A 14,078-nucleotide genomic window follows, 5' to 3' on the forward strand; every position below is an offset into this window, starting at 1 on the left:
ACCACTTAACTCAGCAGCATTCTTGTCAGCACAATGTTCTTGTTTAGTGTGAAGAAAATGTGTCCATGTTGTTGTCATGGAGATGAAGAGCAGGTTTTCTGTCTGGTTAGTTATTGTGTGATTTAAAGGTAAAGTAAACCACCTGTCTGCCTGGTATGGTTGCCATTGTAGTTCTGACCTTCAGGTCCTAAGATACTTCTTTCCTTTTACAAGCAACCCACAGGCTTTTCTGCATTTCAATATTAATTTGAAATCATTTGTTCTTGTTGAATTTAAAAAAAGATATATATATTTGTGTACATGCCTCAAACTGTGCCTGGACGTGAAGGGACAGGCTAAATGCTAAGTAACACTGCCAAGATGGGGGCAAGAGCTATGAGTCCCCATTGCATGACTTGCTTAGTAATAATGTGTCTATTTTTGTCCTTCTGCTGAATCATCTCTCTCTCTCTTTCTCTCTTTCTTTCGCTCTCTTCCTCACCCTCTCTTTCTCTCTATCTCTCTTGTTCTCTCGCTTTCCCTCCATGTCTATCTCTTTTTTTTATCTGTTCTTTGTTACACTCTCTCTCTACTGACTCATCTTGGTGACCTCTTTGAGATAATTTTGAGAATGGGAAACAAAGTGCTGACCTACTGTATAATTCAGGGCGTTCCTCATTCCCTCTCTGAGAGTTCTGATGAGCCAAGACCACTCTGGGCTTTGATCATTAGATGTTCTTTAAATGGACAAGCTGTTTGTATTAGGCAGCTCCTACAAAGCTCTGTTTTAAAGAAGAGGACACATCAAACCCAAAGTAATTTATTAGTCCAGCAGTCCATGTCTGTGGATTTAAAACTGTATTCTCTTAGAATCCACTGCTCATCAAATACATGTTAGGAGAAGGGCTGTCAACCCTCCACAGTGAATAGCACTCAGTGGCCTTTCCTCTCTCTGATAGTCAACGGCAAAGCCCTACAGTACCTCACCTACTTCAACTACCACATATACATATACAGTTGAAGTCGGAAGTTTACATACACCTTAGACAAATACATTTAAACTCAGTTTTTCACAATTCCTGACATTTAATCCACGTAAAAATTCCCTGTCTTAGGTCAGTTAGGATCACCACTTTATTTTAAGATATTACACGATTGAAAAATGGAACCAAACCACATCACACTCTTGAATAATGCAACAATACACAAGGATGTGCAGAAAATAAAGGGTTCTTTTCTCATCTGAAGGCAATACTCATCACATTTTAGCTTCAAGACAAAAGCAGAGTTGCTAACAGCCTGTCCTCATCAAGTAACGTTAGCCTATCAAAAATTAGGCCTACTAGCCCTCTCATACAAATATAAAACTACCTAGCTGACTTACATTACTTCATCAGGCTTCATTTTTAAAAATATTAAATAATTTGGCCTACATGTGGTAAAAGCTAATTGCGTCCAAACATGTTGGTATAATATACAGTTAAGGTCGGAAGTTTACATACACCTTAGCCAAATACATTTAAACTCAGTTTCACAATTCCTGACATTTAATCATAGTAAAAATTCCCTGTCTTAGGATCACCACTTTATTTTAAGAATGTGAAATGTCAGAATAATAGTAGAGAAAATGATTTATTTCAGCTTTTATTACTTTCATCACATTCCCAGTGGGTCAGAAGTTTACATACACTCAATTAGTATTTGGTAGCATTGCCTTTAAATTGTTTAACTTGGGTCAAACGTTTTGGGTAGCCTTCCACAAGCTTCCCACAATAAGTTGGGTGAATTTTGGCCCATTCCTCCTGACAGAGCTGGTGTAACTGAGTAAGGTTTGTAGGCCTCCGTGCTCCCACACGCTTTTTCAGTTCTGCCCATACATTTTTCTATAGGATTGAGGTCAGCGCTTTGTGATGGCCACTCCAATACCTTGACTTTGTTGTCCTTAAGCCATTTTGCCACAACTTTGGAAGTATGCTTGGGGTCATTGTCCATTTGGAAGACCCATTTACGACCAAGCTTTAACTTCCTGACTGATGTCTTGAGATGTTGCTTCAATACACCGACATAATTTTCCCACCTCATGATGCCATCTATTTTGTGAAGTGCACCAGTCCCTCCTGCAGCAAAGCACCCCCACAACATGATGCTGCCACCCCCGTGCTTCAAGGTTGGGATGGTGTTCTTCGGCTTGCAAAACCCCTTCATTTTTCCTCCAAACATAACCATGGCCATTATGGCCAAACAGTTCTATTTTTGTTTCATCAGACCAGAGGAAATTTCTCCAAAAAGCTTCCTTGCTGAGCAACCTTTCAGGTTATGTCGATATAGGACTCGTTTGACTGTGGATGTAGATACTTCTGTACCTGTTTCCTCCAGCATCTTCACAAGGTCCTTTGCTGTTGTTCTGGGATTGATTAGCACTTTTCGCACCAATAGTCCTCTAGGAGACAGAACGCGTCTCCTTCCTGAGAGGTATGACGGCTGTGTGGTCCCATGGTGTTTATACTTGCGTACTATTGTTTGTACAGATGAACGTGGTACCTTCAGGCATTTGGAAATTGCTCCTAAGGATGAACCAGACTCGTGGATGTCTACAATTTGTTTTATAAGGTCCTGGCTGATTTCTTTTGATTTTCCCATGATGTCAAGCAAAGAGGCACTGAGTTTGAAGGTAGGCCTTGAAATACATCCACAGGTACACCTCCAATTGACTCAAATTATGTCAATTAGCCTATCAGAAGCTTCTAAAGCCATGACATAATTTTCTGGAATTTTCCAAGCTGTTTAAAAACACGGTCAACTTAGTGTATGTAAACTTCTGACCCACTGGAATTGTGATACAGTGAATTATAAGAGAAATAATTTGTCTGTAAACAATTGTTGGAAAAATGACTTGTGTCATGCAAAAAGTAGATGTCCTAACCGACTTGCCAAACCTATAGTTTGTTAGCAAGAAATTTGTGGAGTGGTTGAAAAACAAGTTTTAATGATTCCAACCTAAGTGTAATGTAAACTTCTGACTTCAACTGTGCATTCCTTTTAACTTTGACCTCTTATCTTTCAGCGGTCACGTACACGAACAACTACAAGAAGACGACCCCTCCACCGGTCCCACCCCGCTCCACCTCAGGCTCCAAGCCCCTCATCTCCGTCACTGCCCAGAGCAGTACAGAGTCCACCCAGGACACGTACCATGAGGGCAGGCACCCTCGAGGGTGGGGGGACGGGCTGGGCCTGAGCCTGGGCAGGGCCCTGTATAACTCCACAGACAGCCTGGACAGTGCCAAGGCCGTGACTATAGCCATGGAGGCAGCTGGGCTGAGGTCTGGGAAGAGGCACCCGTCCACAGATCGTCACAGTCACAGCTCAGTGATAACCTGTGATAAAGCCATCCTGGTATCCAAGGCTGAGGAGTACCTCAAAACACCACGCTCCTCCATAGGGATACAGGTGAGGGGCACACACACACACACACACACACACACACACACACACACACACACACACACACACATTCATAAAGTCACACACTCACACATCCCATTCTCCTCTAGGTCTAAAAATGGCACCAATGAGTCATCTTACTGCAATCCATTAATTTGTTTTCAACTCATGAATGAGGCTTTACTGAATGAGTCTCTCTCGCCATCTCTCACTCTATTTCCGCTCTATCTTTTCTCGCTCTCTCTTGCCTCTGTGACCCTGAGAATAATGGGCTTGATCACACATGCAGTCTGCAGACGTCAGATGTTGCCACGTTCGTGTGGAGAGACGGACCAAGGCACAGCGTGATTGGAGTTCCACATCTTTATTTTTAGTGAAACTTAAAACAAACCAAGAAACAAACAACGACCGTGCAGTACTGAGGTGCAACATGCACTCACTCAAAAACAATATCCCACAAAGCAGGTGGGAACAGGAAACCCTTAAGTATGATCCCCAATTAGAGACAACGAACATCAGCTGCCTCTAATTGGGAACCATACCAAGAGCACCAACATAGAAATATATACAGTGAGGGAAAAAGTATTTGATCCCCTGCTGATTTTGTACGTTTGCCCACTGACAAAGAAATGATCAGTCTATAATTTTAATGGTAGGTTTATTTGAACAGTGAGAGACAGAATAACAACAACAAAAAATCCAGAAAAACTAATGTCAAAAATGTTATAAATTGATTTGCATTTTAATGAGGGAAATAAGTATTTGACCCCTCCGCAAAACATGACTTAGTACTTGGTGGCAAAACCCTTGTTGGCAATCACAGAGGTCAGACGTTTCTTGTAGTTGGCCACCAAGTTTGCACACATCTCAGGAGGGATTTTGTCCCACTCCTCTTTGCAGATCTTCTCCAAGTCATTAAGGTTTCGAGGCTGACGTTTGGCAACTCGAACCTTCAGCTCCCTCCACAGATTTTCTATGGGATAAAGGTCTGGAGACTGGCTAGGCCACTCCAGGACCTTAATGTGCTTCTTCTTGAGCCACTCCTTTGTTGCCTTGGCCATGTGTTTTGGGTCATTGTCATGCTGGAATACCCATGCACGACCCATTTTCAATGCCCTGGCTGAGGGAAGGAGGTTCTCACCCAAGATTTGACGGTACATGGCCCCGTCCATCGTCCCTTTGATGCGGTAAAGTTGTCCTGTCCCCTTAGCAGAAAAACACCCCCAAAGCATAATGTTTCCACCTCCATGTTTGACGGTGGGGATGGTGTTCTTGGGGTCATAGGCAGCATTCCTCCTCTTCCAAACACGGCGAGTTGAGTTGATGCCAAAGAGCTCCATTTTGGTCTCATCTGATGACAACACTTTCACCCAGTTGTCCTCTGAATCATTCAGATGTTCATTGGCAAACTTCAGACGGGCATGTGTAACCGATGTGAAATGGCTAGTTAGTTAGCGGTGGTGCGCACTAATAGCGTTTCAATCAGTGACGTCACTCGCTCTGAGACTTGAAGTAGGGTTTCCCCTTGCGTTGCAAGGACCATGGCTTTTGTGGCGCGATGGGTAACGATGCGTCGTGGGTGTCAGTTGTTGATGTGTGCAAGGGTCCCTGGTTCGAGCCCAGGTTGGGGCGAAGAGAGGGACGGAACCTACACTGTTACACATGTATATGTGCTTTCTTGAGCAGGGCGCTGCAGGATTTCAGTCCTTCACGGCGTAGTGTGTTACCAATTGTTTTCTTGGTGACTATGGTCCCAGCTGCCTTGAGATCATTGACAAGATCCTCCCATGTAGTTCTGGGCTGATTCCTCACCGTTCTCATGATCATTGCAACTCCACGAGGTGAGATCTTGCATGGAGCCCCAGGCCGAGGGAGATTGATAGTTCTTTGGTGTTTCTTCCATTTGCGAATAATCGCACCAACTGTTGTCACCTTCTCACCAAGCTGCTTGGCGATGGTCTTGTAGCCCATTCCAGCCTTGTGTAGGTCTACAATCTTGTCCGTGACATCCTTGGAGAGCTCTTTGGTCTTGGCCATGGTGGAGAGTTTGGAATCTGATTGATTGATTGCTTCTGTGGATAGGTGTTGTTTGTACAGGTAACAAACTGAGATTAGGAGCACTCCCTTTAAGAGTGTGCTATAATCTCAGCTCGTTACCTGTATAAAAGACACCTGGGAGTCAGAAATCTTTCTGATTGAGAGAGGGTCAAATAATTATTTCCCTCATTAAAATGCAAATCAATTTATGACATTTTTGACATGCGTTTTTCTGGATTTTTTTGTTGTTATTCTGTCTCTCACTGTTCAAATAAACCTACCATTAAAATTTTAGACTGATAATTTATTTGTCAGAGGGCAAACGTACAAAATCAGCAGGGGATCAAATATTTATTTCCCTCACTGTAACCTAGAACACCCCCTAGTCACGCCCTGACCTACTACACCATAGAGAACCAAGGGCTCTCTATGGTCAGGGCGTGACAGATGTGTCCATGCCCCTGAATAAAACAGACAGACCGGTAGACAGACATCCCTTCAGACTGCACACAGCCTTTCATCAATAGAGAATATTAGAGTTGTTCTGCTTGTTTGTGGAGACAGGTGAGTCTCAGTCACCCAGAGATGATCAGGCAGCCTATCCTAGAGGATGAATGATGATGATTTTAAGTGGCTGAGCTGAACGTCGTTACGCTCATCGTGGTGGGCCTGAATTATATCGGTTTTCAAATTGGCTCCAGTGATGTGTGTAAAATACAAAAGCATTTTGATTAGTGATGGCTGGCAGTGTGAAGGTCCACGGTTATTGAAACAAGGGCTGCATGCAACGCAAAAAATGCATCAAAACCTCCTCCAAAGTTTGTCTTTAAACTGTGCCACTAGTATTTGGCCGATGTAGTAAGATACATTTAAATTCACCTGCATCATCACAGACCTCCTGGGGATATACAGTACAGTATAATTAACCTCTGGAAGTGTAGCCTAAAGCCTATAATTTCACCTTTCACCCCTTACTTCCGGCAGGACCCCAATCTTAATCTTTAGCCTTTGACTCTTTCTGCACTTTGATTTTTGACCCCGCTGTGTTTGAGTTTTGACCCCTCATCTTCTGGGGGCCATTAAAGTGTACAGTGTCCGTATTAGGACAGTGTAAGAATGGATCCGGTAGCAGGACCTTACTCTCACTACCAACCTACGTTCATCTCAGTGAGACTAAGCCATGTCTGAGTGAAATGCTGATGCCTACAGTTTCCAAAGTTTTCACACCTGTGCAGTGTGTGTAGTATATGTGGAGCGTAGTGTGTGTGTGTGCAGCATGGTGTGTGTGTGTTCACCAAACCAGTTTTTCTTTTCTGTCTCTGCCAGCACACTTTGAACATTGCCCGGGCTCTCCAAAATATCTCCTCATCCATCATAGAGCAGCAGTCTCTCTGAAATGGACTTTGCTTTGTGCCAGAAAGTTACAGAGGTCACCTCAACCAGCAGCAACTCACCGCTGACTTTCTTTCTGGGAAAGACAAGGGGGAGGAGGGGGGGGGGTCAGAGCACTGTCACTTGTTGTGCTGTTTGTACTAGGCTACTCTGCAGTGTAACATAGTTCACATTTGACCTCAGATGAAAGGAAGCTGGAAGAATAACTACTTCTTTGCTCAAACCACTACGGGGTGGGTTGTAACAGCTGATCATCGCTAGTATAGGCTAGATGAATGAGCTAGTTAATGAGGCTATGCTGTCACAACAAACTCACTAGTCTTTACTTGATTTGAATTTGTTCTGCTATTGACAGATGCAAATTGCTGTTGGTTTCTTCCCTGTCCCTGTCCGTGAGACGACACATGATAGCAATTGCGAAGCACACCTACTTGCGGTATTCATTTCAAACTCACTGTCCGGCGGATGTGCGTGTGACGAGGAAGAGTGCAGCAAGGCACTGCCACGCTCGTGGTGGCAGAAGGGCGGTGGAGGGGACATTTTGTCAAGATGAATGAGTTCATGAGAAATGATTTAGTTTGATAGGCAATTTGTTGCATTTATAGTAGCAAGAAAGAAAGTAGACAAAACATTTCATAAAAAGTATTTAGTAAAAGGGCAAAAGGGCTCTATCTATGCACGTGCCTGCTAGACATGAACACACACTCCTCCATTCATTTCAAACCACTTAAAGCTAAAGAGTTATTAATGTGAGTTTGGAGCTTTTAAGGCTTAAGGCTCTCAGACAGACAGCCGTTCCAAGCTTGCCCTAGTCAGGATTCTGCCTGCGTCGGCTGGAACACTCTGTCAGGGTCAGGCCATTAACTCAGAACTGGGGGAAGGTGTGATCTCTCAGAGGGAAGGAGGATTAAAATGTGGATGAATTGATTTTCAAATTACCCTGCTAATCATATAGTAAATTGTAAAATTAGAAGTGTGCTGTTCTCACACTTGTGTTACTCATCAGAGAGCCTGGGAGTGGGCTTCTCAAGGACTAATTCTAACTATCACACACACCTGCCTCCCAAATATTACTAGTCCATGCAGACTGTAGGTTATATGTAACTTCAGGATAAAACCTTTATTGACAATACATCTAATAAAGGGCCAGCCATACAGGATGCATGGTTCTTGTTTGAAATACAGCCAGGTCCATAATTATTGGCAGCTTTGATAAAATGATTAAAAAAAGACTATAAAATGAATAATACAAACACTGAGCTATATTTCATGCTCCAAAAAATTGGGAAATTATATTATTTTATACTAATGCAATTGCTCAATTGGGGTTATTGTCTTGCTGGAAGATCCACTTGTGGCCAAGTGTCAGCCTCCTGGCTAGGGCAACCAGGTTTTTGGCAAAAATGTCACTGTACTTGGTAAAGTTCATGATGCCGTTGACCTTAACAAGGGCCCCAGGACCAGTGGAAGCAAAATAGTCCCATAACATCAGAGATGCCCCACCAAATTTTTGTAATGCAGACTTTTTTTGCTCATCTTTATTAAGGGTGCCAATCATATGGAGAGAGTCAGTCTAGTGAGGGTGGGGCTCAGTAAGAGGATCCGTGCACCCTCAGGACAAACGGGGATCAGTCTCTATCATCCCTGGCCAGCACCATGCACCAATGAACACTAACCAAAATCTATGTGTCTGTGTCACACACCAAACCCCTGGTGATCACACCTCGCTAACTCCCTAATCAGGTTTTGTAATAGGTTTCTTTTTTTTTTTTTAAACTACCACCACTGTGTATCTCCACCACGGCAGCTTGTTGTTGGTATAAAATCATTGTGCTGAGGGTGTGGACAAACTGGTTGTGTTCGGTTGGGTTCTCTGCCTCCATAAATCACATTGCAGTTATGTTCTGACAGGCCGCTTAGAGTTGAGGAGGTGCAGCGCCGGCCCCAAACCAATAACCCCACGGACATCTGGGAGTGGTAATAATGAGAATACTGTTGCTATGTTATTATGCTGCATTAGGTGGAAGCAGCCACCGACTCGGACTCAGAAAGTAAAGGGTCGAAGGAATACCATTCTGTGGGGATCCAGGTGGAAGCTGACAGACGGTAAAATTACTTTTTTAATAGGTTCTTTTTCCCATTTCTGGATTTGTGCTAATCTTTAACAATGTGTTGTTATTAAAGTCACCAGCCTTTCCTCTTTCTCTACCTGTGTGTGTTTGTTTACAATATCCCTTGATGGCCTAAATATTTGCTTTCCCTAATCTGTGTCTCAGAGGGCAGGGCAGGTTGAAGCGCTCCAATAGTGTAACAGCCTCCGTGCAGGCTGACATGGAGATGGAGGGGTTTCCCACCATGGAGGACAAGGGCCTACAATTTGGAGGGGGCTTCCTAGGGGGGCACTCTGAGCCCAGCACGCCCACCCAGTATGGGGTGCGCACCGTCCGCACCCAGGGCCTCTTCAGCTACCGGGAGGACTACCGGACCCCTACGGAGCCCCCTTGCCCCCAGCAGACCTCCAGCGAGACCACCTGGCAGCTAGAGCCCCCCTCCCCCAGGGAGCCAGCAGAGTCGTCGGGCGAGTCGGGCCGGACGTCCCCCGCCTTGCTGAGGGATGGAAGCTGGTTCATGCAGCTGCTCCACGCAGAGACCAAGAGGATGGAGGGATGGTGTAAAGAGATGGAGGCAGAGGCGGAGGAGAACGACCTCTCTGAGGACAGTGAGTGGGATAGGAGTCATTTAGCAGACGTTTTCTCCCATAGAGACTCGCAAGACTTTCATATAACAGATGATCAGTTGAACGTCTGTCTTTCAGTCCTAGGTAAAATCAGGAGTGCGGTGGGCAGTGCTCAGCTCCTCATGTCTCAGAAATTCCAGCAGTTTTACTGGTTGTGTCAGCAGAACCTGGTGAGTAACAAGTCACTGAAACAATGACCCTGTGTGTGTCTGTGTACATATGGTATGTGAGCGTGTTTGTGAGTGTGTGTTTAAAAAAAACTATTGCACTACTCTGGGTTGTGAAAGGAAAGGACACAGTTATATCGGCTGCATTCCTGTATCCACCGGCACTGTTCTCCTGTCTCTTACATAGAATGGCTTAGGCCAACAGGTCAGAAGCCTTTAAATGCACCATTGAGTGTGAAATTTTTTTATTTATTATTGCGCGTTTCTATCTGAGATGAGAACGTCTTGAGGAGAACAATGAGAGACTGTGAATGTACGCGTTCCCAATGATGCACTCACAGATCTAACTACAATACTGAGATGCCCGCCTTTTACATTAAGAACTATTGCCGCAGTCCTCTCTCTTCATCCTGTCAAAAAACACTCGGAAGGGCTGGAATATCTGGCTGATACTTTCCTTGCCTCTAATCTTACCCCTCTTTATTGATATCATCCAAATATCCAATATTTGAGATTAAGCCTGTCTTTGCTTATGAAAAAATGTGTTGCTATTTTTTGCCATATACAGCAGAAATTGCTGCATTCAGGAAAGGCTGAAAAGTGCACAGGGATTATTTAGTTTGAACTAGTCTTTTATATAGAGTTTTCCTGCTTCTATTTCCCTCACTGTAGGGGAGAGGAGAGCAGTTATTAAAGCTTACCCAAGCTGCTGCATCTCCCCATATGACAAAGACAGTTTACAAATAATACTGCATACACTTTCAGAACATGGATTTGATTCCGTTTGAAGAAGTGGCGTCCGCAAATAAGAGGCTTAAGGAGATGTCTAATTGCGCTTTATCGAGCCGTCTTCCCCCCCCTTTTTTCTCCTCGATAACATAAGCTGGAGTTGAACAAGCTTTCAAAGACAGATGCAGAGCATAGCAGCAAGTTTTATTGTGGGAGGAGCTACAGGATTAAGTCATACTGACACAGGCAAGGCTTATATTTCCCAGAATCGTTTAATGTGTCAGCCTCATTCACTCCCCCAGTATAAGTTTCTGCTTTTGTATTTGTTTGCTTATGCTGGATTGTGTGCAGCCTTCTTTTTGAACCGCCAGCAATATTGATGAGATGAGCCCAGCGCTGTCTTCCGCTACTTCCCCTTTGGGTCTCTATGTATCTCCCCTGTGAAGTTTCAGACCGAGACGATGAATGAGGTAGATCAGTGATGGGGTGAGATCTCAGCCTGTCACAGCCTCTCCACACTGCTATGAGTCAACCATCAGGTCTGATCTGGTGCTGTGCATTCAGAATAGTGCCTCAGTGCCTCTACACCCAGGCCCCGCCCCACCCCACCACTCTATACTATAGTGGCAAACTGGCTAAACTTACCCCCAGGCTAACTGTAGTTGAATTATAGTCTCACAACTTATTGAATTACCCTTTAGCAGGTACTTACTGTATGTACTGTAGTATAGGGTATACTACAGCTTTAGGACTTATATAACTACCAAAGCTTTACCTGGTATGTAAGTACTGTAGCTCTTAGCATCACTTTCTAGTGGCAGTGACCTAAACTATTGCGTTTATAACTTGTGCAATTACTTTTTACCAATGTACAGTAACTGTATTTCTTAACACTGAGTAAGTACTGCTTACCATTTTTCCTTTCTGAGACCTTCCACTATTCATTGTAATTCAGAGTGAACCTGGCCTTTACTTCAGAGCCTATATATTCAGATCTACATCCAGAATGCAGCAGTCTGAAATGCCACCAGACAGTCGGCTGGGATATTGTTGTGCCCTCCAGCCATTCAATATATGAAGCACATAAAGTCACTGAATTAATGGGGGGAGATGGTGACCCGCGACCAGTGGGATGCTATGGATCTTATTTCTCAACTCTTAACTTCATAACAGAGTTGGAGGTATTGGTTTAGGCTATAGTCTCGCTAGTATTGTCTGTGGGGTCAATAGTGTGACTGATTGTGACTCTAGCCGATGTGATGTGATGAATAAGACTGACTGGCAGTGAATGAAATGTGAGCCCTCTTCATTTTTTCCCTCCTCAGGGGGATTAGGAGGGATTGCTACTTACTGATCACATTTTGTTATGGCTCATTTCAATGGATTGTCCTCCAAGTCCTATAGTCTAACCATGAGATGACGATGGGAATAAGATGCTTGTCTCTTCTGAACTTTGACCTTCTTGCTCCCATGACTTTGCTGGAAAAATTTGTTTTATTATTAGAAAAATATACCGTAATTCATTGAGGTTTTCCTCTGTTTGAGGTCTGATATGGACATCTAGTGGGCTTTGGTAGAAGTGCAACAAATAACTCCTGATGTACACTGGGATTTGAGTATCTGTAATTCAGGCACTGATGTGGTCCTTTATAACCCCTCGCAGGACCCCAGTGCCATGCCCCGCCCCACCTCTCAGGACCTGGCTGGATTCTGGGACCTCCTGCAGCTGTCCATTGATGACGTCACCGCCAAGTTTAACGAGCTGCAGCAGATAAAGAACAACGACTGGAGGCCCGTGGAGAAGAGCCCAGAGAAAAGGGTGGGTAGCACTCAGGTATACAGAATACAATGTATTATTTTTCGGTTGTCTATGGTGGGTAGTCTCAGTCACAGGTGAGACAGGCATAGAAATAGGATCCTTATATTTCTATGGTCACAGATTCAGCTACATAGAGCACAGTCAGAGCCTTATTAAACAGAGATGTGAGATTACTCAGAGCCACGTAGTAGTGGTATAGGGTGGAGCTGTTCTGTATGCGAGGTCAAATGCTTAGTGAAGCATCACTGGATGTCATTGACATTGTGTTTAACTATGCCGATGTATTTCCAACCACTCAAATGGATGATATGTCAACTACTGCCTATACAAGTTGAATTCTAGAATAGATTTCGATACGGACAGGGTTTTGGTCTAGCTCATCTCTCTTTCTTCCTGTGTCCAGTTACCACCTGTCGCACCAAAGAAGTCCATGATTGGGAAGAGAGGCGTGACACGGGAGAAGTCTCTTGACCTTCCAGACCGCCACCGCCTAGAAGCACGCAGGAGGCTGATGCAGGCCAAGCGGGCGGCTTCCTTCCGTCAGAACTCGGTGTCAGAGAGAGCAGACAGCATCGAGATCTACATCCCTGAGGCCCAGACTCGCCTTTGAGAGGACTGGGACAGGGGTCAGGGGTGAGGGGCGTCTCCCCCCTCAGACTACCCCTAAACTAGACTCTCCTTTAACTAGCCTTTTTCTAGACTATCTACTGTACACTTCCCTCCCTTATCTGTCTCCTCATGACTTCACTATCATCATCTTCTGAGTTCATCTCCACTCCAGCCCTCACTGAGTAGGATATCACAAAACTCCTCTTCAAATTAACAGATATGTATTAGTGGATATACATTGAGTATACCAAACATCAGGAACACCTCAGAACAGCCTCAATTCATCAGGGCATGGACTCTACAAGGTGTCGAAGTGTTCCACAGGGATGCTGGCCCATGTTGACCCCAATGCTTGGCTACATGCCCTTTGAGTGGTGGACCATTCTTGATACACACAGGAAGCTGTTGAGCGTGAAAAACCCAGCAGCGTTGTAGTTCATGACACAAACCGGTGTGCCTGGCATTTACTACCATACCCCGTTCAAAGGCACTGTTTTGTCTTGCCCATTCACCCTCTGAATGGCACGCATACACAATCATGTCTCAAAGGCTTAAAAATCCTTCTTTAACCTGTCTCCTCCCCTTCATCTACACTGATTAAAGTGGATTTAACAGGTGACATCAATTAGGGCTCATAGCTTTCACCTGGTCAGTCTATGTCATGAAAAGGGCATGTTTTGTATACTCAGTGTATATCTAAGAATTGGTTCATCTTCTCCTTGGTTTTCCCATGAAAAAGGTTTTTGTTAGTGGAATAGTGTTACATGATAGAATAGCCAACCCCCAAAACTCTCATTCAATTATTCTGGAAGGGTATGTATGTATTTTTCAACATTTGCAAAGTGCAATTAAAAAGTGTAGCTTTGAAACCTACCAGCAACCAGAGAGAATACAAACCCAGTTACGAATTGATGACCCCATGATGAGTCCAACTCTTGGTGGAAACCTCTACAATTATTGTACTGTTGTTTCCAATTGTGTTCACAAGATAACAATCACACAATGATTAAAGTGAACCTATTTGAAAGTGCCAATGCTTGAAATACCTCAACTGTACATGCCTCACTGTAGCTTCTGACCAAGAGGCAGGTGGGTCATCCCTTCTGAAATGTTTTGTTGTATGCACTGACAGTAAGCTCTGGTTTTGTCAAAGTTGGAAAATTCA

At 44.1% G+C, this 14,078-nt stretch overlaps 1 protein-coding gene across 2 annotated transcripts in view; it reads left to right on the top strand.

Moving 5' to 3' along the window:
• Positions 1 to 13,393, top strand: part of LOC106610776 (disks large-associated protein 2) — a 187,644-nt gene extending 174,251 nt beyond the window's left edge. For both annotated transcript variants that reach the window (XM_045723417.1, XM_045723418.1), the window contains exons 8-13: positions 3,044 to 3,429; positions 8,873 to 8,958; positions 9,129 to 9,571; positions 9,668 to 9,759; positions 12,149 to 12,304; positions 12,708 to 13,393. In XM_045723417.1, the coding sequence (XP_045579373.1) occupies positions 3,044 to 3,429; positions 8,873 to 8,958; positions 9,129 to 9,571; positions 9,668 to 9,759; positions 12,149 to 12,304; positions 12,708 to 12,914 (1,370 nt within the window). In that variant the 3' untranslated portion in view covers positions 12,915 to 13,393. The remainder of the gene's footprint in view (positions 1 to 3,043; positions 3,430 to 8,872; positions 8,959 to 9,128; positions 9,572 to 9,667; positions 9,760 to 12,148; positions 12,305 to 12,707) is intronic.
• Positions 13,394 to 14,078: the final 685 nt, after the last annotated feature.

This window comes from Salmo salar, chromosome ssa09 (assembly GCF_905237065.1).
Source record: "Salmo salar chromosome ssa09, Ssal_v3.1, whole genome shotgun sequence".
Taxonomy (NCBI): Eukaryota; Metazoa; Chordata; class Actinopteri; order Salmoniformes; family Salmonidae; genus Salmo; species Salmo salar.